The 25285-nt window shown below is 43.0% G+C and overlaps 1 protein-coding gene and 1 pseudogene across 2 annotated transcripts in view; both read right to left on the reverse strand.

Moving 5' to 3' along the window:
* The window catches only part of Ints4 (integrator complex subunit 4), a 64765-nt gene that overhangs the window by 15052 nt on the left and 24428 nt on the right, over positions 1-25285 (reverse strand). For both annotated transcript variants that reach the window (XM_021167620.3, XM_021167619.2), the window contains exons 9-16: positions 24223-24294; positions 22430-22604; positions 20499-20704; positions 16273-16415; positions 11031-11146; positions 9738-9871; positions 8047-8204; positions 771-864 (exon numbers count right to left, since the gene is read on the reverse strand). In XM_021167620.3, the coding sequence (XP_021023279.1) occupies positions 771-864; positions 8047-8204; positions 9738-9871; positions 11031-11146; positions 16273-16415; positions 20499-20704; positions 22430-22604; positions 24223-24294 (1098 nt within the window). The remainder of the gene's footprint in view (positions 1-770; positions 865-8046; positions 8205-9737; positions 9872-11030; positions 11147-16272; positions 16416-20498; positions 20705-22429; positions 22605-24222; positions 24295-25285) is intronic.
* On the reverse strand, positions 5284-5390 carry LOC115031627 (small nucleolar RNA SNORA32; annotated as a pseudogene).

Below are 25285 nucleotides of genomic sequence, written 5' to 3' on the forward strand. Positions count from 1 at the left end.
AATGTCTTCTCATTCCCCTCTGATACTTGCTCCTAAGAAAAGTGGATGTCGTTTTTCTCTTTCAGTAAGCCCTTTATTCCCACTTGTGCTTTCCTGTGCCCAGCTGGGAATTAAACCCAGGCCCTCACACATGCCAGGCAAATGGCCTACACTCAGCTACAGCACCAGCTGTTTTCAGTTTGAAGGCAGTTTCACTAGGTTGCCTAGGCTGGCCATGAATTTTACAATCCAGCTGCTTCCGTTCCTTGAACAGGTAGATTATAGGTCTATGCCAACATAAGTCTGGGCAGTTGGCCCTTTTAAGAGCAAAGAGTTAACCTTTCAACTTGGACAAACAGAATCAGCAATTTAAGAAAATAGTATAAAAATTTATGCAAATCTATGGTCGATCCCATTACATGGAACACTTAAAGACCCCTAGTATCCTTGCAACATTCCTCCATGCCTCTGCATCTGCTCCTGTCTCCAAGTACCTGTCCTGACTTCCTTCAGTGATGAGCAGAGATATGGAAGTGTAAGCCAAACAAACCCTTTCCTCTTTACATTGGTTTTGGTCAGGGTGTTTCATCCCAGCAAGACAAAGCCTAAGATACTGTATAACTTAACATTTATTTAAATAGAATACAACATACTGTAGACCTGTGATTTTCGCATTGTTGGATGGTTTCACAGAACAGTAAGTCTTTCTACTTAGGGTCTCAAACACTGCTGGATCAATTCAAGTTCATTCTTAGCATCAGAAATCATAAACACACTGGATGCAAACAAACCTTAATGAGGAGCAGTTGACACTGAAGATAGGTGGCAGAGAAGTCAGCTACTCCTGCCAATTCAGACTGAAGCTCTCCAAGTCTTTGCAGATCTCTACAGTAAAAACAAAACCAGAAAACAAGTACACACAAAAGAAAACCAACTCAGGTCGGATAGAGCAGGAGGATAAAGCCACGAATTATGTGAAGGTCAAGTCACAACTGTTTAACCATTTTACAGCTGGAAACTGGTCCAAGTGACAGATGACACACCAGTGCTGGGGTGCTCTGATGAAATCAGGCCACACATCTCTCAGCTACTATGGAAATCAATAGGACAGTTCCTTAGAAAATCAGTAATCAACTTATGTCACGACCCAGCTATATTACTCTTTGTAATAGTAGACACTTCATCCTACTACAAGGGCACTTGCTCAGCCATGTTTATTACGGCTTTATTCATAGTAGCCAGAAAGTGCAAATGACCCAGAAGTCCCTCAACCAAAGAATGGATAATGAAAATGTAGTATATTTACACAATGAAGTATTACTCAGCTGTTAAAAACGATGACATCATGTGAAATTTGCAGGCAAATGGATTCAACTATTAAAGACCATCCTGAGTGAGCTAAGCCAGACCCAGAAAGACAAACATGTAAGTAGACATTAGCTGTTAAGTAAGGATAATAATGCTACAATCCTCAGACTCAGAGAGGCTAAGTAACAAGGAGGGATCAAGGGGGACATAGGGATCTTCCTGATAAAGGGAAATAGAATAGATTCTGGGGGTGGGGGTACTGAGGGTGTGAGAGGATGGGAACAGGAGAAATCAGGTGAGGGAGGGGTCGGGGGTAAGAGGAACAGAGGAAGAGAGGACTGGGAGAGAGGACTGGAATTGGGGGATATTTAGGGGAGTGATATAGGAAACTAGTGCAGTAGAACCCCCCTAGAATCTGTAAGAGTGACCTTAGCGAAGTCTCCTAGAAATGAGAGATACAAGCCTGAATTGACCATCTTCTATAACCAGACAAGGCTCCCAGCAGTGGACCAGGACATCAACCCAGCCACAAAACCTTCAACCTACAACCTCTCCTGTCCTCAAGATGTGCTAGGATAATGGTGGCACAGGACCTGTGGGAGTGGCCAACCATTTTCTGGCACAACTTGAAGCCCAGGCCACGAGAGGGAACCCACAGCTGACACTGCCTACATGGCCAGGAACCAGAAGCAGGACAGCCCAGAAACCCAGGATTCAGCCAAACATGACTGGCAAAAAAAAAAAAAAAGTCAATAAAGATTGTAAGAAAAGATTGATAATGTTGCTTATGGTGCTGCACACCTTTAATTCCAGCACGTGGGAGGCAGAGGCAGACAGATCTCTCTGAGTTTGAGGTCTGTCTGGTCTACACAATGAGATCTAGAACAGCCAAGGCTATAGAGAGACACTCTTAAAAGCTTGAAAATGTTTTCAAAATTCTATGGGTAAAAATATACAGGATTGGAGTGCTAGTTCAGTGGATAAAAGCATTTGTTGCTCTTGCAGAGAATCCAAGTTTGGTTCTCAGCACCCACATGGCAGCTCACAATTCTCCTAAACTGCAGCTCCAGAAAAGCAACAACATCTTGTAGCCTCCAGACGGCACCAAACACAAAGGTAGTGCACACATACACACATGCTGACAAAACACATATAAGAGATAAATATGTAAAATATACATACATAAATACTCAGCCAATTTCCACTTTTAACTGAGCTCTGATTCTGTTCCAGAGAACATTATCCTCAGGTAGTGAGCTGGGTCAACTAAGCCAACAGGTACATGCCATCCTAAGGAGGCCAGAGGCCAAGATGCCTTCCTCTGTCGTGTCTCTCTCTCAGTACCTGGAGCTCACCTACTGACAGAGTCTGGGACCCTCCTGTCTTTAACTCCAAAAGCCAGGATTATAGGCACAGGCCCTGCCGCTCCCACTTTTCTTAAATGTGGGTACTGCTGATCCAAACTCAGGTCCTGCCACAAAGCAGTTTACCTACTGAGCCATCTCCTCAGCCCCTGCCTCATTATTTTTCAATGGCAACATAAAAATTCTATACATAAAATTGCCTAGGAAACCTGAAAGTTTGGATCACATGAGAAGCTATTTCAGGCATAGCAGATTACTTTGTAGCCTGGACAAAATGCCTCACTTTAATCTCATGCTCAGTGGGCAGCATCATGATAATTAATGCTGCCTCCTAGACACCCTGCTGGTAGGAAGGAGGTGCCCACAACCAAGCCCAGAGCAAATATAGCCAGTGATTGAAGACATGGATGTCTATGCATAATATCGTCTCATGTGTTTGAGTGGTCTGCTCTGTCCTGAGGAGCCCAATCACATAGAAGGGAAGACCCCGGGTTATCCATGTCTATGAACTACAATTCTGGTGGCCAGCTAGTCTTTGCCATTCACTTCTCCAATGTGTCTCTTCCAAGAAAAGTTCAGACCCATTCTACTTCTGAGGCAATACTGTCAGCAAGATTCTGCCCTCTGTTACTATTAAAAGAACACTGCCAAGCTGATCACGCACTGCGTGCCTCCAGGTCTCATGTTAGTCTGCAGCCCCAGGAGTGTAGCCATGGTTCTCAGAGTCACAGAACAGGCTATACCCTACCCAATTAGCTGTGAGAAACCTCAACTACTGACAGGCAAAAATGGAAACTGCTAGCCATGGGCAAAGTCCTCTATGTTCCAGCGTGTCCTTATGTCCCTCTATGTCAGGAAGTGTTGGTCTAGACACACATTGTAAGACTGTGAGCCATTTAAAAAGGTACAAAGAGCACTTTCTGTGTGCAGCTGTACTGTTGCTAGGTATTTCCTTACTTGAATTCATTTAATCCTTACAACATGAATTGTAGTTAATCTGTGTCTTGGAGCATGAAACCAAAGACCAACATTACCTGGTTTGCCCAAGATCACAGAATTAAAAAATGGCAAAACCAGGTCACAAACCCAGGCCTGTCTGACTATAAAACCCTTTTCCTTATTCATTATCATATAATTCCCCATTTATTTTATTTATTTGTGAAATATATGAAGTATTAATGAAACAAACCAAACTAAAAAACAGCTATATTGAACTATATTTCTACAATGAGATTTGGCAGGGCAAAAACACTCCCTCAGAAACACACACCAACGATCCTTGGTCCGGAAAGCTAATAAACAGCATTTTTAAATATTAAAGCTCAGCCAGGCTTAAACACTTTAATCCTAGAACTCAGGAGCCAGAGGCAGGTGGGTCTCTGAGTTTGAGTCTAGCCTGGTCTACCAAGCTATGGCAGATGAGCCAGGATTACACAGAGAAACACTGTCACAAACAACCAAGCAAGCAAGCTAGTGTGGAGTGTACACTTGGGAGACAGAGGCAGGAGGATCAGGATTTGGGTGCAGCCTCCTTCCATATAAAGTCTGAGACCGTTTTTAGTCACATGAAACTTGTCTCAAACTGAAAAAAGAAACAAAACAAAAACAAAAGAAAGTACAAATATATTGTGATTTTAAAAAGAAAAAAAACCACGATTTACAAAATAGCCCAAATTTGTTCATTTTTAATTGGTTTACATTTATTTATTATCTGGTTTTGTGTGCCTCTGTTGGCATGGGTCACAACACAAATGTGGAAACAGAACACACATGAGGAGGTGAGAGGTCAAGTCTATGCCCCCTACCACATGGGTTCTAGGGATGGATCTCAGATGGTCAGGTTTGGCAACAGCACCTGTACTTGATGAGCCATCCTGCCTGCCCTAAATTTGTTAATCTTTAAAATCACTATTAAAAATAGTTAAAAATCAAAAAACAAGACAAAACAACAACAAAGGAGCCAGGCCTGCAAGCGCATTTTTAATCCCAGCACTTAGAAGGCAGAGGCAGGCTGACGTCTAGTCTACACAGCAAGTTCCAGAATAGCCAGGCTACATAACAAACCTTGTCTCAAGAACAAAATACTCTGGATGTCCAGATGCTCATGGCTCCACGTTCCTTCCAACCTCTTCTATGCTCTAAGCATCAAAGTCAGACAGTGCTCTCTGGAATCGGAGCCACTCCTTTGGGCTTCACATCTCCTTATGCTTTAACAGGAGGCTGGAGGGACTAAGCCTTAGTCCTTCTCTGCTATCCCTAGTCTGTGATGAGCTCTTCCCCTCCTTCACTTGGTGAACTTCTCATTCTTCCTTCACCTCTTAGAGCAGTGGTTCTCAGCCCTCCTAAAGCTTCGGCCCTTCAATACAGTTGTGGTGGCCCCCAACCATAAAATTATTTTCATTGCTATTGCTACTTCATAACTGTAATTTTGCTACTATTGTGAATCACAATGTAAATCTCTGTGTTTTCCAACAGTCTTAGGTAACCCTTGTGAAAGGGTCATTTGACCCTAAAGGGGTCATGACCCACAGGTTGAGTACCACTTAGCCAAACCCTCATTCTTTTTTTAAAAATTTAATTAATTTATTCATTTATATTATTTTTTACTTTTCATTGTTTGTTTATTTTTAACAAATGTTCCCAATAGGTAGTAGCATATGAAAAACCTCATGGGAATTTTTCTTTATGGTCATGTCCACAGCAAATGAGACTGCATTCTAAAAGCCTTGGTAATGACCAATATAGAAATAAGTAACATGAATGCCCCTTGCTTGCCTTTCTTTTCTTTCTTTCTTTTTCTTTTTTTTTTTTTTTGATTTATTTATTATTATGTCTAAGTACACTGTAGCTGTCTTCAGATGCACCAGAAGAGGAAGTCAGATCTCATTACGGATGGTTGTGAGCCACCATGTGGTTGCTGGAATTTGAACTCAGGGCCTTCGGAAGAGCAGTCGGTGCTCTTACCCACTGAGCCATCTCACCAGCCCCCTTACTTGCCTTTCTTATTTGTCCTTGGTTTAAAGACACAGTCATTGACAACTTCTAAGGTTTTTTGGTTTTTTTTTTTTCTCTTTTTTTTTTGGTTTTTCGAGACAGGCTTTCTCTGTATAGCCCTGGCTGTCCTGGAACTCACTCTGTAGACCAGGCTGGCCTCGAACTCAGAAATCCTCCTGCCTCTGCCTCCCGAGTGCTGGGATTAAAGGCGTGCGCCACCACGCCGGGCAACTAACACCTTTTAACAACTATAAAAATGGTAAATTTTGAAGCTGAGTGTGGTGGTGTATACCTTTGATTCCAGAACTTGGGATGCAGAGGCAGGTAGATCTCTGTAAGTTCAAAGCCAGCCTGATCTACAAAGTAAGCTGTAGGACAGTCAGAAGTATGTAGAGAAACTCTGTCTTTAAAAAAAAGTAATTTTTAAAGAAATTTAGGGATCATCTTTTTTTTTTTTTTCATGTACACACAATGTGTTTGTGTATATGCACATGAATACTGGCCAGAGGACCACCTCGGGTGTCAGTCATGCAGAGCACCATGCAGCTGCGCTGAGACAGTCTGCCTTTGCTCCAGAGCTCAGTAAGCTAAGACTGGCTGACCAACAAGACCTAGGGATCTGACTGTGTCCACCTCATTCACACTGGGCTTATAGGCAACACCCAGCCTTGTTATATGGTTCTGGGCATTGAGTTCAGGTCCTATTGCAAGCACTTTGCCAACCGTGCCAACTCCATCAGGCCAAACCACAGGATCATCTGCTCTAATCACTACATGACACTACTGCATATCCCACAACAGGAACTTCAGAGTCAGACAAGCTACATTCGCATTCTGGTCCTGACACATCTCGCAATGTCGATAACGCAGAGTGGGCCCTTGGTAGCTATTGCTCCACTGCTTCCCTTCCATGTTTCCTCACTGTTTAGATTACTCTCCTGTGAATGCACTCAAGCCAGAAGAAACACAAGGCCCAGGGCATTAGAACAGGGGTCTTGCCAGATCAAAGCCTATAAGAACAACTGCCAGACCAGATGATTTGAGTTCACTTCCCAGGACCCAAAGAGTAGAAAGAAAGAACCAATTCCTGCATGTTATACTTTTATTTCCACATGGGGGATATAGCTCCCGCAGACGCACACAGACACACACACACACAGAGAGACACACACACACACAGACACAGACACAGAAAAACATATTAAATAAAATATAAAAGGAAAAACCCACCAGCTCATGAAGACAATGCAACCCAGCAGGTATTTACTAAGACCTGCTAACAGTACCACAGCTAAACAAGCTAAACAAGTTGGCTTGTTTTTATGCATTCTGCATTTGCTTTAGTGCCAACACAATAAACTGTCAAGGACAAGCCCTAAATGCTTAATTAGATGGGAATGAATCAGGAATCAAAGCTTATTTTCCTGGGCTTGGGGCCAGAAGCCTCTTTTAGTGGCCTCCAAAACTGCACACTATCATAGAGAAGGAGAAAAGAAAAACAGAGCTGAAGCCCACTTCACATAGCTACCAAGAGCAGTGGAACCCTGGCTCCCAGAGCTATGGCTGGCCCATAGTATACAAAAGCGTCAGCAAACTTGCTGGAAAAGGTTGGCAGGACACTATTTTCCATTATATGGACCATGTTGTCCAGCAGAGCATCTTCCTAATAGAGCCACCATTACACAGACACTAGTCACCTAGAATACAGATCACTGACCCAGGTTCCCTAATGAGAGATAGAATCATATGACTGTTTCCAGTCAACACTATGGAAAACTGGAAGATATACCTTTTGGGACCTGTCTTTCAAAGTAAGAGATGCAGAATGAAGGCCTTTTCTTCTTCCCACAGATAAAAATAGACTAGAAATAGAGATAGTGGGATTGCCACGCAGGGAAAACACAGACACAGACAGAAGACAGACCTAGGAAGAATGAGCATGGACCTATGATGACCTTAGTCCTGAGGGTGAATCTGTTGTCTTACTAAACCATTGTTTCCCTGTGCGTCTGTCACTCATCTAACTAATATACAAGAAAAAAAGGATCAAAGAGTCTTTCTAACTTTCTTTCTGGTTTGCTTTTTGTTCTCCTGAGACAGGGTTCTCTGTGTCGCCTTGACTGTCCTGGAACGTGATCTGTAAACCAGAATGGCTCTGAATGCAGAGATTCACCTGCCTTTGACTCCCAAGTGCTAGGACTAAAGGCGTGTGTGCTTTGTAACTATTTCTATTTCTGTTTGCACTACTCTTTGACTCATGAATGCAAACAGCATTAAAAATAATAACCTACTACAGTCTCAAGGGTAAAGGCCAGCAATCAGAAATGAGAGGAATTCAAAGCTCTCAGGCCGAGCATGAGAGAATGCTAGCTCTCAGAGGAAGCAGACAAAGACTGCTTACCTGATGGTGAATTCCAGCAGCTCTTGGGCCCCCTGAGGGTCTAGGTGCTGAACACTATACACCCTTTCAAGGCTCTGCTGCAGGAACTGCTGGGAAGGATCTTCATGAGGGGTGATGTTAGAGGGGACAGTGGAGGACACCAGTTTTCTCCCTGGTAACTAAGAAAATAGTGCAATAATAGTATCAGCAAAAACTGTGGCTCAATTTATGCACATACTCTCTCTCTCAGATACACACACAGAGAGAGAAAGAGAGAGACAGAGACAGAGAGAGAGACAGACAGAGAAAGAGAGAGAGAGAAATCAGAAATCAGAAGTCAGAAGTCAGAAATGGGCGGGAGGGGAGGAACACAAGGAAAAAAAGGCTAGGAAGGCAGACACAAATATAAATGAGAATGCTAGCATGACCCACCCAATAACATGGTTGCTGAGCATAGAATAAAACTAAGAGTTAATCTGTGTTACATTTATTTTTAAGACTTGTGTTTCATTTAACGAGCAAGTGATAAATTTATTCCCAAATAAGTTTAGGAAGCATGCTATAAAATGTTTTATATGAGGGTAATTGTAACTCGTGTTTTAATTGTTAGAAGAAGTTACTAAGAAAGAGATGGAGGACCCTACAGGTGGAACAACATTATGAACTAACCAGAGCTCTTGACTCTAGCTGCATATGTATCAAAAGATGGCCTAGTCAGCCATCACTGGAAAGAGAGGCCCATTGGACTTGCAAACTTTATATGACCCAGTACAGGGGAACGCCAGGGCCAAAAAGTGGGAGTGGGTGGGTAGGGGGGTGGGGAGGAGGGTATGGGGGACTTTTGGGATAGCATTGGAAATGTAAATGAGGAAAATACCTAATTAAAAAAAAAAAAAGAAAGAAAGAGATGGAGGGCAAGTGAGATGGCTCAGCGAGTAAAGAAACTCACCATCGAGCCTGAGGACTTGAATTTGTCCCTGAGACCTACATGGTGGGAGAGAGGCAACTTCCAAAACATGACTTCTGACCTGCACATATGTATGTGCCTTGGCATCATGTACCCACATGCACAGACACAATCACATGGTAGAGAGAACTGACTCCCACTAGCTGACCTCCATCCACATGCATGCCACAGCACATGCATATCCCCTCTGCACACATATACACAAACTAGCATGGTTCAAGACACAGGAAAGCATACAAGCTTTAAAATCAGACATTTCCAGCATTCAAGGCAGATCTATTTGATAAATATCACAAGTTTACCCTTAGTCTAAAATGTAATCTATTGTTTAACATGCTATAACTAAGAGTCAGACACGATAGTACAGACTGATAGGCAGGTGTCCTTGATTGATTCAGCACAAAGACACAGAGAGAGAGAGAGAGGTGAAGAAGAGAAAGGAGAGGGAGGAAGGACGGGAAGGAGGAAACGGTGGGGGAACTTGACCACAGAAGCTGGAGCCCAGGAACTCACACAGAGCAGCACTACTGCAATCCCAGCATTGTGGAGACTGAGGCAAAAGCACTGCAAGTTCAAGGCCAGCCTATTTTGTCAAAGTAAAAATGTTTGAAGTACAGAATAACAAAGCCCAAGATAAAAAAGAATGGGTGGATAGACAGATTACCATAAACTAGACAGTCTGCACAGTGCTATTTAATAACCACTGAGCACCAAAGCTCAACAAACCAAACTTCTTTCAACATACCCTCAAGGCAGGAACGAGATGAGAAAGGCTGTCTCGGAGGTAGGCATAGTGCCTGAGGGTGTGGTCTGAGAAGAGTGCTGGCATTGTAGGACAGGTCTTAGCAGCATTGAAGATAAGAACTAAAACTGCAATGTCTGATACGTAAGAGAGTTAAGTGGCCTCAGAATATAAAAGATTAAGGTTTACCTATATAACCTGTCATTTCGCTTCCTGTTTCCAAAGTTCCCATTAAAGAATCACAATTTGCCAATAATCACAAAATTAGGGCTGGAACCCAGTTGCTGAGCGACTGCCTGACATGTAAGCAGCCCTAGGTGCAATCCTGAGAACCACTGGGGCATGCCAGCAACCTCAGGTAAGAGCACCCAACACACTGTGAGGGTCAACAGGGCTAAGGGGGAATGCAATGGTCTCCCTGTATTCACGCGTTTGGATGGTTATGTTTGAATAGTGATCCCTAAAACTCATGCTGCATCTGAAGCTACGTATGGAGCAAGAGGAACCTAGGGGGCATGAGGATGTGCCGGTGTGCGTGTAGTTCCACTGCTGGAAAACCATCCAGTCCCATGTCATGCTTCATGAGAAAACCAAAACCCACCGAAGTGAAGCACGCACTACCCCCGGCTAGCACCTCCCTCAGGCTGCAGGTCCGAGTAAGCATGGTTCAAGACACAGGAAAGCATACAAGCTTTAAAATCAGACATGTCAAGCGTTCAAGGCTATTTGAGCTTTTGCTTCTTTCTTTGTTGTGGTGCAGGAGGAGGAAGAGCCTGGCCTGTATTGTTCAAGCCCATCCATGCCCTCTTCCCCTACACCAACTTTAAAAACTAAACAAACAAACAAACAAACAAACAACAGTTTCCCAATGTAGCTAAGATGTAGGCCAGGCTTGCCTCAAACGTCCGCAGCAGCCCACAGATGGACGGCGTAACGTCTGGCTGCAGATCTGATTGTTTCTGAGTTACTTAAAACTCAATTTTGTCTAAAAAAAAACCCCTCTTTCTCTCTCCTTCCCCTTCCAAGGTTGTGTGGTAAGTCATAATAAATTGTACAAAATATATAATAAATATGTGCAATGTATGAAGAGGTAAATAAAAGGTAGTAGTAATATCTGTTGCTATTAAACAGCAAAGATAAATATTATGAAAACAATGTAAGCTGGGAACAGCCACCAGAGTCCTTCTGACATACTACAGCACCAAAAGGAAACACTTTAAGTAAAGTTCAGACCACCGAAGAATCCCGTTCTCTGCTAAGACAGCAGCGCCCATCTGAACTAAGCAGAGAGGATACAAGCTGGATCGTCCATGTCTGGTTCAGCAGTATCAAAAAATGGGTGCGTGCTCAAGAGCTCTGGCACCAAAGGAAGCACGAGGGTCGGATGCCGGCTGCCCAGAAACTTCAAGCACCTGAAACAAACAAACAGGAACCACATCGGTAAATCAACAAGTGCAGGGACTAGATCAGAACGCCTGGTTTGGTATGGAAACTCATAATTACCCACTTTCCACAACACTACAACTTCAAGTGAGTCATCCGATTCCTCAGAACTCAGCTAGTTCACTGCACATGGCTATCGTGAAGTTAGACGAGCTCAAATGCAGATACTCGTTGGTTTTTGTTTGTTTTATGAAAGTTCACGGTCTTCAGACACCCCAGAAGAGGGCATCGGACCTCATTACAGATGGTTGTGAGCCGCCATGTGGTTGCTGAGAACTGAACTCAGGACCTCTGGAAGAGCAGTCAGTGCTCTTAACTGCTGAGCCGTCTCTCCAGGCTAGATTACTAGTTGTTTAACAACAGCCAGTTCCTCCATCTTCCTTACCAAGAAAACTGATTCCTCGGTACCAGGAGAACAGTGAGGCGCTGCTTTGCTATTGGGTCAGCCCACCCAGCATTCACATCACTTCTGGCAGCTGGTTTGCTAGCAGTCAAGTAACTCAGTTCTGGTAAATGGAGCAAGACAAGTATGCTGGGGAGCTGCTCAGCAATGGCGCTCTGAGCACAGAAAAAGAAACGCATGAAGGGAACATCCCTCCCCTGGGGTCTTTAGACGCTCTCTTATGAAGCAACCATCTCGCAGCTCTGAGGAGAAAGCTAAGAGAGGTCAGCAACCAGGACTCTCACGCTGACAAGCTGGTCAATCCTGAACATTTTATCATGTATTGTTATGTAAAAATTAGATGTATTATTTAAGATGATTTGAGACAGATATTTTTTTTAACTTGTAGTCAAAATAACACAACTGATATCCTACGGGATGTCCTGAAACTATGCAGCCTTGTGCAGGTTGTTTATAAGATAGGATTTAAATGATATCCTACGGGATGTCCTGAAACTATGCAGCCTTGTGCAGGTTGTTTATAAGATAGGATTTAAATGATATCCTACGGGATGTCCTGAAACTATGCAGCCTTGTGCAGGTTGTTTATAAGATAGGATTTAAATGATATCCTACGGGATGTCCTGAAACTATGCAGCCTTGTGCAGGTTGTTTATAAGATAGGATTTAAATGATATCCTACAGGATGTCCTGAAACTATGCAGCCTTGAGCAGGTTGTTTATAAAATAGGATTTAAATGAGAAAAAAAAACAAAAGCAAAGTACTTAGGACTGTTATAGTTAGAACTCAGTAATAATCAGCTATTATAGTAAAAGTGAAGGGCTTTTCCGAGCTTTACAAACCTACACAAGTGAGGCAATTTTGTTTCTTAAGCTCTGGCTTAGAAGTGTAAGTAGCCTGGCTCCACTGAATTACAAAGGGGGCTGAAGAGGAGGTAAAGAGCTTGAAGCCTGTGGACAGAAACCCTGAGCACACATACAAACGTCAAACCACAACACTGGACACTCTGTGCCTGCAGGCCTGGCACTTAGCAGACTGAAGTGGGCTGATTCCTGGGAGCCTGTTGGCCACATAGTCCAGATAACAAGCTCTGGATTCTGTAAGAGACCTGGTCTCAAAAAATAAAGGGCCTGAAGAGATGGCTCACTGGTTAAGAACACTGGCTGCTCTCCCAGATCATGCAGGGTTTCATTCCAGCACCCACATGGTGCCTTACAATCATCTGTGATTCCACTTCCAAGGGTGTTAAGGCTCTCTTCTGGTCTTCAAGGGCATCAGCCATGCAAGTGGCACACAGGTACACATACAGGCATAACACCCATACACATAAAACAATTTTTAAAAATTAGGTAAAGTGGAAAGCAACACAGAGGAAGCTACCCAACACTCACACACACACACTCACACACACACTCACACCTTCCTTCACACAAGAAGAAATGTAAGTGTTAAAGTCTGCTCTTATTAGCCAGCTGAGGCAGCAGTAACCAGCACTGTAGGTAAAAAGAAGCTGAATTGGACACTTTTCACACTCCAGATCAGAGAGAGCTGATAGGACTTCAGTGACAGGCCAGCAGAAGAGAGACAGCATAAGGAGCAGGCTTTGTTAAGAGCATCTGTCTTACAAAGGACCTGGCTTTGACTACCAGCACCCACACTTTAGCTCAGAACTATCTCTAATCTAGTTCCGGGGATCTGACACCATCTTCTGACCTCCTCGGGCACCAAAAACACTCAAGATGCATAGACACACATATAGGCAAATCCTCCCACACATAAAATAAAATAAATCACCAAAACCCCAAAAAGTTTTCAGTGAACATTTACTTAAAACAAAACAAACAAAAACCAGGAAAGTACTTTTCCCCGCTTGTTATTTTGCTTTCTTTTTGTTTTTTTGAGACAAGGTCTCTCTACACGGCCCCAGCTGTCCTGGAACTTGCTCTGTAGACCAGGCTAGCTTCTGCCTCCCCAGTGCTAGGACCCAGCCTTACCTTCTCTTTCTCAGCCCTTTACCTGCTCTGCCTCCTGGCACACTGTAAAGGCTGCAGTTTGCTGCGGGTTTGGCTGGCTTTATTTTCTCTGCTTATATTCAGAACCCAGGTAGGAAAAGCAATTAAGCAGGTCCTTCTGGAGATCTACACAGCAGAGCCTCTCTAAAACTAGACTTCATTTCTAAATGTTCTGACTTTTTTTTACTATCTTGTCCAAACTTCCTATCTGCTATTCCCTACCTCTCTTTCCTCTGCTAGCTGAGAGTGGACTCCATGAGCTAAGCCATTTCTTTTGTTTTGTTTTGTTTTTTTTAAAGATGTATTTTATTTATGAATACACTGTTGCTGTCTTCAGATGCACCAGAAGAAGGCATCAGATTTCATTACAGATGGTTGTGAGACACCATGTAGTTGCCAAGAATTGAACTCAGGACCTCTGGAAGAGCAGCCAGTGCTCTTCACTGTCGAGCCACCTCTCCAGCCCAAGCTAAGGCGTTTCTAAACATCCTAGCATAGCACCTAACACAGGGATGGCATATAAACATTCAGGAATGAACTAGATACAGAAACAGAACCCTCTAATCCCACCACTTGGAAGGTAGAGGCAGATGTAACTATATGAGTTTGAGGATAGCCTGGTCTACACAGCAAGTTCCATGCCAGCCAAGGCTACATAGAGAAACCCTGTCTTAAAAAACCAAAAGCAAACAGCACTTCTCCATCTTGCACTTATTATTATAACAACTTAAGAACACAACCCTGCCCCTTTCGTCATGTTCTCTCTTAATATTCCTAGAGAATGAAAAGGCTTCAGTGATTATTAAAATAAGTAACTACAAAATATTTTGAAGCCGGGCGTGGTGGCACACGCCTTTAATCCCAGCACTTGGGAGGCAGAGGCAGGCAGATTTCTGAGTTCGAGGCCAGCCTGGTCTACAAAGTGAGTTCCAGGACAGCCAGAGCTACACAGAGAAACCCTGTCTCGAAAAACCAAAAAAAAAAAAAAAAAAAAATTTGAATCACTATAAGGATAAAACTTTTTCTCCTATTTTCTTTCATACCTACAATCACCCAGTCAAGACAACTGTGTATATGTGCTAAGTATGTATGTATGTATGTATGTATGTATGTATGTGTATACACACACTACAGAAGATCAAACAATCACTAATAGTTTTATTTTTATATTTTACTTTCAAATTTTAATTGGTTTCATGTGTACGGGTGTTTTGTCTACTTGTAAGGCTGTGCACCACATGCAGGCAGAGACCTTGGAGGCCACAAGAGGACCTTAGATACCCTAGATTGCACAAACAAGGAGAAATAGCAAAACAAAAATAGGGATCAAAACTGTGACCTGTGAGCAGTGAAATAGCTCAGTGGGTTAAGGGACTCACTGCCAAGAGTAACAACAAGAGTAAACTTGACTTAAACCCAAGTTTAAACCCCAGGACCGGCATTGTGGAAGAAGAGAACTGACTCCTACAAGCTGTCCTTTGGCCTCCACATACCCACCATGTACATACATACATACATACATACATACATACATACATACATACATTCATACAAGCATACACAAACAAATAAACAAATAAGCATAATTTTAAAAATGTGATCTAGAACGATACTCCACAGGCATTTTTTAGCTTGTTTCTGCCAAGGAGCTGGGAATATGGCTGGGTGGTAGACTGCTTGCCTACCACATGGCAAACTAAAAGATCTATAGCCTCCATCTCACTTCTGATACCAACAGGAGTATATATAGACAGATATATGCACATATCTTCCAAAACCTGATTTAACCCACAGATATTTTACTAATAGTTTTTCTTCTTCTTTTTTTTTAAGACATGGTTTCTTAGTGTAGTACTGGCTATCCTGAAACTTGCTCTGTAAACCAGGGTAGCCTTGAGCTCAGAGATCCACTGGTTACCTATGCTGGAATTAAGGGTGTGTGTCACCACTCCCAGCTTAACAGTTGTCCTTTTAACATGATTTTTGGAATGACTTTATCAGATAAAGTCACTGAAATAAGTAAAATACTAAAACACATATTTTATATTATACGTATACAGATAGTTCTTCAAATAGAGGTTCATAAGCAGTATTTATAGTCTGGCTGACGTCAGTAAAGCTGATGGTGACTGGGTGGAAAACTGAATGAGATTTCCTATCTGTACCTTTAAACCCAACGATGATGGTTATAATGCTGTACAATGTGGAAAAGAGACAAAGGCACTGTTTGAGAAAAGGGAAACCTAAGACTCATCTCTAAAACCCTAGGACTTGACAGCTCATACATGATGGGTACATGGTATTTTTGAGGTAGGTGGGTGGGAACACCTAAGCTAATATGTGATATTCATTTAAGGAATCTGATTTTTTTTTTTTTTTGGTTTTTCGAGACAGGGTTTCTCTGTATAGCTCTGGCTGTCCTGGAACTCACTCTGTAGACCAGGCTGGCCTCGAACTCAGAAATCCGCCTGCCTCTGCCTCCCGAGTGCTGGGATTAAAGGCGTGCGCCACCACTGCCCAGCAGGAATCTGATTCTTAAAAGAGTCTGGAAAGAGTGAGCCCGGGTTCTAAAGTCAAGGTGAGACTGAGGGCTATACCTAGTCTAGGATGATCCACCAAATAATGTGCGCGCTACAGTTTTCTTTTGACGAGACTTAGTAATGAGGTAAACGTCCTTACTTCCATATGGAGTCCCTGTCAGTAGGGTACTTGGTTAGGTTTTTTAGAAGCTCCACCAGTGCAAGATGAATCCCTTCTTTTGTTGAGACATTAGTGCAGCATAAGAGTTCATGAAGAGCCTCTCTAATATCCCTGGATGAATCCTTTGCAGAAGAGAAAAAAAGAAAGTTAAAAATCAGCAACAGTGACTCATGTTCCACACACCACCCCTTCTCCATGACCACGTTTCTATTTAGGCTGTGCATATGAAAAAATATTTAGAAATTTGCTAGCTAAAATCCCTGGGAAAGACCTCATTTTATTGATCTAAGAAGGGGCCTTGCCTCTTTCTATTCTTTCTCTCCTTCTTCCTGGTTTTATTTATTTTGTTTGTTTATTTATTTATTTATTTATTTAAGATTTATTTATTTATTATATGTAAGTACACTGTAGCTGTCTTCAGACACACCAGAAGAGGGCGTCAGATCTCGTTACGGATGGTTGTGAGCCACCATGTGGTTGCTGGGATTTGAACTCTGGACCTTCGGAAGAGCAGTCGGGTGCTCTTGCCCACTGAGCCATCTCACCAGCCCTGTTTATTTATTTTTTGAGACAATGTTTTATTCACTATGTAGCCTTGGTTGGCCTAGAGTTTGTTATGTAGACCAGGCTAGCTCTGAGTTAAAGGAAAGCACCACCACCTCACCTGGCTTCTCTCTGGCTTGTTGTTGTTGTTTGTTTGTTTGTTGTTGTTTGTTTGTTGTTTTTGTTTTGAGGCAGGGTCTCACGCTGTCCAGGTCCAACTGGTACTATGTAGCTGAGGACATGAGGATGGCCCTGAACTCCCGATCCTCCTGCCTCCGCTTCCCGAGCACTGCGATTACAGCTCTGCCCCACCATGCCCACCCGCTTTTGCTCTTTAACCTTCCCTTTTTCTCTGTGTCTGAATCTTTTACCTCAATGTCCGAGTTATCAGTGGCTGACAACTATGAAAAGAGCAGGCTGTGCTGCGGTGGTCTCACACACTGTAGTGCCAGCACTTGGGAAGCAGAGGCAGAAGGATTACAAGTGGAGGGCAGCCTAAATACATAACAAGACCTCCACACACACACAAAAGAAGAGGAACGGCTTTAGAAAAAAAAAAATCAATGACTACTAGGACGAGTTGAATATTTTATAATCAAAAGGATCAAAAACCATAAAGGCCTTAGAGTAGAATGCTTAAAACCAACCCAGAAGTCTGTGTGGCCAGACACACCAACAAATGAGATGTGGGTTGCATGCGCTCCCCAGCCCTCCAGCACGATGTCACAGCACACTTCAGCCATTTGTCTTCCTGACACACAGTCCTCTTTGGTCTTAGAATACAAATTACTCACAACAGACCTAATCTCTGTCCTTCTGCCTGCAATGTCTGTTCGCCTCACACTGCCAACAATTCTTGCCACACTAGTCCTAGTTCCTTCTCGTTTTGAATTTAACTTTAGATTCTTTAGATCTGACTGCTGTACTCCCTGACGTAAAGAGCCAGGCTCCCCTGACAGACCCTTATGGTATCTCACTCAAGCTGTGTGCATATTTCATTTTACGACTGTGCCTTTCTAATCACTACTTCTGACTCCCATGAGACTGCAAGGTTCACGAGAGCAGATCACAGCTGTCACTCACTATTACAGCCTTTCCTACAACAGGGCCTGGCACAGGACAGACAGAAATACTAAAGACAACAGGTAAAAGGAAAGACCAAAGAAAGGACTAACAGCTTACTCAGATCTGTCTGACTCCAAACCCTGCCAACTTAACCATAAGATGATGCTTCATGTATAAGCAAATCTCCATCGCTGACCATGGAAGCTATAGTGATGGCCTGGAGAAATAATGTTCAATCTAGCAAGAAAGCAATTTTAATTTATGTATTTCTTAAGTGCTATATAAATGCCCGTTATATAGCTAACTTGTGCAGATTTGTTTTAGGAACTATTGGCTAAGCATTCACTATGACTAAGTCACTAGAGTGAGCCCGAAAAGAACATGCTAAAAGTCATCACAGAGTAACCCTACTTACAGAGTTAATGATCTCATTAGGGGATAAAACAGACAGACACCCTGAGAGACATGATAAAAGAGGAAAAATAAGGAGGAGGCATATGAGATTTGACATGCATCAAATGATGGACAGAACAGAACAATCTGGTATAAATTTCAAAAAGGTTTCAAGAATGAGAAATGCTGAAAGACAGACAAGGCCATGTCAACTTCTCTTCACAAAATCCTCCAACTATGTCCCATAAAGCTTAGTGGATGATTCAGTCCTTGTCCCCTGGCTTCTCCTTCCGCGACCTCCACTTTCTCACTGAGCTGCAAACTGAACTGAAATTCTTACTGTGTTGACCCTTAGCCTTTCCAGGAACAGTTTTTTTACCTGCTGTCCTTTAAGCAGCATGACTAACTGGATGACGTATCATTAGGTCTCCCACATGTCTAGACAGTTTAGCTTATGGACAAGATCTGTCACCATCTGAAACTGTTACATTTCTTGAGACTATAATTATGCTCAATGAGAATGGGTATCTGTTTTTGACACAATATTTCCAATCCACTGATAGTACTTGATGAATAATCAAATTCTCTAGGTAGGACAGTGTCTCAGCATAGTCCAAAAAAGAAATTCCAGCTGGAAGGATTAGCTGGCTAAGGTTCAAAGCAAAGGCGGTAACACAGTAAATGTAAGAGAGCTGTGATCAGCAGAGTGGAAAATAGTTTGTATGTGAATTCCTGGAATATCTGAGTGGAAGAGCTAATATACTGTGGAGAGAAACAGAATTTACCAAGTGAACAGTGGCAGTTTTCTAAGCAGAGGGGACAACGACAGGGACAGCAAAGTAGTAAGGAAAGTCATGAAGACACACAAGTGAGTATAGGATGAAATTCAAGGTCAGGAACCATCATACAGAAAGCTAAAACTACAGGCCAATGGCTCAAGTCTGTAATCCCATCACTGAGGAAGTTATAGGAAGAGGACAGTCTTGGGTTCAAGGCCAACCTAGGATACAGTGAGTTCCAACTAGTGTGAGGCACTGTCTAGACAACAAAACAAAACAAAAACAAACTAAAAAGGAGAGAGACTATCTATGACAAATGGCACACAGCATAAATATGCCTTCTTAGAATTACCAACTTATTTACAAATAAAGATGTGATTTCAGGAAAATTTTTAAAAATGCTATGGAACTCAGTGTTCAGGAAAAGTGGTAAGGACCTCTTAAAAGAATGCAGCAGGAGGGGCTGGAGAGTTGGCTCAGTGTTAAGAGCACTGGCTGCTCTTTCAGAGGACCTGATTCAATTGCCAGCACCTACATGGCAGCTCACAACTGTCTGTAACTCCGGTTCCTAGGGATCCAACACCCTCACACAGACATACATGCAAATAAAACTCCAATGCACACAAAAGGTAAATAAGTAATTTTTTTAAAAAAGAAAACTGTACATCTTAAGAAAAAAAATGTAGACAGAATCTGAAATAATTATGCTAATAGTGAGGCATCACATTTGTTCTTCCTTTGATGGGTGTTGGTGAGGGACTGATGCCAGATCGCATTTATTAACAGTGAGACTCCAACATCAGCACTTGCAAGTGGATCCAGACACATCAGAAAAATAACCCAAGAACATGAGTTCTACAGCCTAGGAAGTGAGACTCTGTATTGACTATGTGACCTCAGACAATTATTTCTCTGTAAAACCACGTGGTGGGAAGAACTGAAGACTAAGACCCTTTCCTGCTAAATGGAATAAAAAGGAAGATGGGAAAGGCTTCTTTACCATGTGTCTGCTACTTTACCATAGGTACTTCCCACCCTCCCTCCGGTCTTCAGCTGTGTGCTATCAGCGCTATGAACACCTCCGAGCTTCGGGTGTCTTGTGCTTTCTGACCTCTGGTTCTTTGGAACCCACTCGCACTGTCTGCTTCCCTGCTACCTAGTCGATGCCTCCTCATGTTTCCTTTCCCACAGTGTCTGCACAGCATACTTCTGTCTCCCTGACTCAGCTCGCCCAAGCTAGACATTCTTTTTATTCCCTTCCTTGGTCACAGCCATAGCAAGCTGATTCATATTTCAAACTAATATCCAGCTCCACTTTGGGGAGGAAGAGGGTAAGATGGCAGAACTGTGCTGTCTGATGATTTTAGGGGAGACAGCCTCATAGGTACCTGATGAAGAAATGAATGACCAGCTAGAAACACTCACCTCTAACACAGCCAGGACAGTATCAAGCTGATCTTCTCGGAGGGTGATATTGTTAGAGATTTTTCTCATGGTATGTATGGACTGCAGACGCACTTCCTCAATTTCATCATTGAACATGTCAACTAGAAAGTCAAGGCACTTTTCAGCAAAAGAGGGCGAAGACTGGGCTAGCATACACAGAGCCTCCACAGCAGCAATGCGAACCTCTGCAACATGAAAAACAAAACAAAAGCACAAATTAAACTGAACACTACATTAGAGCCATAAAAAGTATGGATTTCTTCTCAGTTGGGCTGTTTTCATTCTCTGCTCTTCTCGCAGTCTACAGATTCTCCCTGGAGCATCTCCTTCCTGTTCCCATTACACTGATGCTTAATATGGGCCTTTTGTCCCAAGACCTAAGTCCCGCATCTTATCCACATGGGTGTGTTAACACAGCTGCCTAAGTTTAGTGAATTTCTTGGAAATGGTATTATTGCCTTATTTCAGTATCCAACTACACGAAAATAATTTAGATGTCAGATGGTAAATAACTTACCACTATCAAGACTGAACAAAGGTTTGGAAGAATGAATTTACTTGCCTCAAAGTCAATAAAGGAAGAGAAAACATTACCCCCACACCAGCAACCCCAGGCTAGCATCACACTATGTGTGCTTATAGGACATGCTGCTCCTACGAAGACAGGTCTCAGAGCAGGCTGCAGTGATCTCGTCACCAATTCATGCCAGGCCTGCTAGGAAGTAACAGGCCAACTGAGCTACAACCTCAACTCTCAACTGAACTTTTCTAGGTTGAAAACAACACAAAGAGAAGGGAAAGGAAGTGGGAAAGGAGGAAGAAAGAGCGAAACGGGAAGATACACATAATGGGGAAGGGGTTCAGAGGGACCCCGTAGAAAAACTCCAGCATCATAAAGCTTATGTGGAACCAGAAAAGCTCGCAAGGAATGACTGGACAGGTGGGGTGATGCACATCTTCAATCCCAGCACTGAAGAGGCCGAGGCAGGGAGATCTCTGAATTCAAGACTGACTTAGTCTATATAGCAAGTTCTAGGCCAGCCAGGGAGCTAGACTCCATTAGACAGACTGGCAGACAGAGACAGGTAGGTAGGCAGGCAGACAGACAGATGGATAATATGACACAACACTTTTCCCAAAGGCCAAAGGAAGATAGAAGAAAGACTTTCTGATCACAAACACTTGAATTTAAATCTTATTATCTGAGTACCTAAATTAGTTTTTTTTTTTTTTTTTTTTTTTGGTTTTATGAAACAGGGTTTCTCTGTGTAGCCTTGGCTGTCCTAGAACTCACTCTGTAGAGCAGGCTGGCCTTGAACTCAGAGATCCGCCTGCCTCTGCCTCCCGAGTGCTGGGATTAAAGGTGAGCGCTACCACACCCAGCTTCTAAATTAGTATTAATATGTCTCTTTATTACTAAGTGCTTACTATAAAAAGATCAAGTATCATGCCAAGTACTTTATGTATACAGAATCTCATTTAATTTTTACAGCTAGGAAAAATGTTTATTATTATCATCCCGACTTTATAGAAATGCTGAAATGTGAATTTAACCACTGTATTATACTCTTTGGACCTTAGCCTCTCCTTCATAGTAGGTACTTTACATAGCTATTGCAAGGCTAAATGAAAAGATGCACTCTATAAATTGTATTTTCATGAGCAATATCAGTGTGAGAGAGAGAGAGAGATATCCAAGGGCCAGGGCACACAAGTGGAGGTAAAGGACAATGCTGGAGTCAGCCCTCTCCTCCCACCCTTTATGTGGGTTCTGGAGATCTCAGGACTCAGTGCTCAGGTCTCCAGACCTGCGTAGGAAGCACCTTTACCTGCTGAGCCACCTGGCAGGGGCAGGGGATGCACACAAAGCAGAGTATGTGGGTACTGCTGATATTACAAAGCATACTTACCATACATCTCATCTTCCAACCCATGAACAAAGGCTCCACACGCTCCTGACTCTATCAGGTTCACGGCCCCTGTGTCTATTTCTTCCTTGGGAGCATCATCTCCCCATTTCCTGCCACTGGAAAACTCCCCCGAACTGTAAAGTTCCTTGGCACGCTCATGTGCCGTGCGTTTCCTCTGTAGAAGATGACAGCAATTACTATTTGCAAGAGAACCCTAGGGTGTCCCTAAAACAGAGAGCAAGTAAACAACAAACTGTTCTTGAAGACAACTCGACAGTTGAGGGCAGAGAGATGCAAACCCAACTTAAAATGAGACAAAGGTTCCCAAGTCTCTAACAGCTTCCAGCAAGCTGGACAGTGCTGACTGGACAGGGACCATGCTTTCCAGTAAGCATAGGAAAAGAAGAGCCTGGGAGGCAAACAAGAGCAGTGCCTCTTCAAACACTGTCTCAATAGAAAATACACCCAGTCTAAAAACAACAGTTTTTTCAGTCTCATTAGAAAACACTGTCGTGCCGGTGGTGGTGACACCCACCTTTAACCCCAGCGCTTGGGAGGCAGAGGCAGGTGGGAGGGAGGGAAATATAGCAACAATACTCAGATAACCTTCTAGTAGCTCAGCTAGGGAGGGCATGCGGATGAGCAGTAGATACCCAGCACACTGACAGGCATGGTTCTCATCCTAATCAATAACTGCCACTCTGCTTCCAACAGGAATTCCTAAACATCTTAGAAACGAGCCCAGGACTCATGGATGGTCATTTCAGAAGCAACAATGGATCCAAGCATCAGAGCCTATCAGCACGTGGGTCATTTCCCACATCACAGCCTGCACCTTGCAATGTGCCTTGGAAACCAGAGTTGCTCATCTCCTCTCATTCACCACACGTCCTTCCTTACTCCTCCCCCTAGTCTACCAAAAACACAAATGCCAACTCAAACCAAGCAAAGCTTCATAGCTCTGTTTATAACACACATACACCAATCCCAGAACCATTCTGTAGGATTTATCTTATGGAACAACTCAAAAAAGAAAAGGTCTCAAAGGACACCAAGATAACGTCCTTTCTGTGATTTACAGTGGTGAAAAGTCAGGAGAATCTAGGAGCCTAGCACAGTGAAAAGGCTCCAGGGTGAGAGCACACGCACCTAACAATGTATATAGTCGCTAAAGACACTAAGGATATATTTACGGCTCAGTGCTTGAAACACACATTTAAAAAGCTACAGAAGACACCAAAATTGCTAAAGCTACTGAGACTATATTAGTAAGTGATTTTCTCCTATATTTATAAAAAATTCAATAACTGTTATAAACTTATATTTAAAAACTAAGGTACTAACAATGAGTGCGCCCATTACTTTAGGTCATACTTCATCTTGCCAACCACACTAAAGAGCGTCACAGTCAATGTCTAAGGCACTCCCCAGAGGCACCTGGTTACTGTCACTGTCCAGACTGTCACTCTTCCACTCACTCAATGGGAGCTGTACTAAAAAGGGGTTCCACCATGTCACACAAAATACCAGACTGCCATAGTTTATAAGGAACAGAAAGTAAATCCTACCTCTTGCTTAACACAACCTGTGCAAAGTATTTTATTACAGAATGAAATTCATGATGTAGCTTGTAATTTGGTTCAAGTTACTATAAATTTGAATTATAATGTAATCTAATAACCTGCATTAATGTAACAAGAGTATGGGCTGTTAAATTAAATCAACACAGCCCAACATAAAGCTCTACTGATGCTGATTACAGAAACCCCATTTAAACAAAGAAGGCAAGTTACCCTCAGATCTGACATCAGCTTCTTGTCAAGAGTCTGCTCCAAGAAATGAGAGCTAACTTGCTCCATAGAGCCCTGTAAAGAGAGAGAATGCAGAGCATGTTAAACAACTCCTGTGACTCAAACATCACCGTAACACTGAAAGTTTAAAAGTAAATGCATAAAGGTAACATTATTCTTTTTGTTGTTGCTGTTAAAGCAATGAACTTTATTGGGGTGACTTACAGAAATATGGGGAAGGGGTTGCTTACTGGAGCCAACGGTATTCAAAGACAGTTGTCATTATGTGACTCCAAACCAGTATGAAAAATAGCTTATGAAAACCACCCACCCAGAGCACACTGCATCCATGTAGGTATATCTGCAGATTAAAGACCATCCTATCTGGCTGGCTCAGTTTGCGAAAGCCTCTTCTAAGCAGCCTGAGTAGCTGGTGTTCCTTCACTGAGTTAAGCCGAGCGAGTCCTATCACCCTCAGGACTGAGTTAAGCCGAGCGAGTCCTATCACACTCAGGACTGAGTTAAGCCGAGCGAGTCCTATCACACTCAGGACTGAGTTAAGCCGAGCGAGTCCTATCACACTCAGGACTGAGTTAAGCCGAGCGAGTCCTATCACACTCAGGACTGAGTTAAGCCGAGCGAGTCCTATCACACTCAGGACTGAGTTAAGCCGAGCGAGTCCTATCACACTCAGGACTGAGTTAAGCCGAGCGAGTCCTATCACACTCAGGACTGAGTTAAGCCGAGCGAGTCCTATCACACTCAGGACTGAGTTAAGCCGAGCGAGTCCTATCACACTCAGGACTGAGTTAAGCCGAGCGAGTCCTATCACACTCAGGACTGAGGTAAGCCGAGCGAGTCCTATCACCCTCAGGACTGAGTTAAGCCGAGCGAGTCCTATCACCCTCAGGACTGAGTTAAGCCGAGCGAGTCCTATCACACTCAGGACTGAGTTAAGCCGACCGAGTCCTATCACCCTCAGGACTGAGTTAAGCCGAGCGAGTCCTATCACCCTCAGGACTGAGTTAAGCCGAGCGAGTCCTATCACACTCAGGACTGAGTTAAG

This window comes from Mus caroli, unplaced genomic scaffold (genome assembly GCF_978045245.1).
Source record: "Mus caroli unplaced genomic scaffold, Mus_caroli_1 scaffold_8, whole genome shotgun sequence".
Classification (NCBI taxonomy): domain Eukaryota; kingdom Metazoa; phylum Chordata; class Mammalia; order Rodentia; family Muridae; genus Mus; species Mus caroli.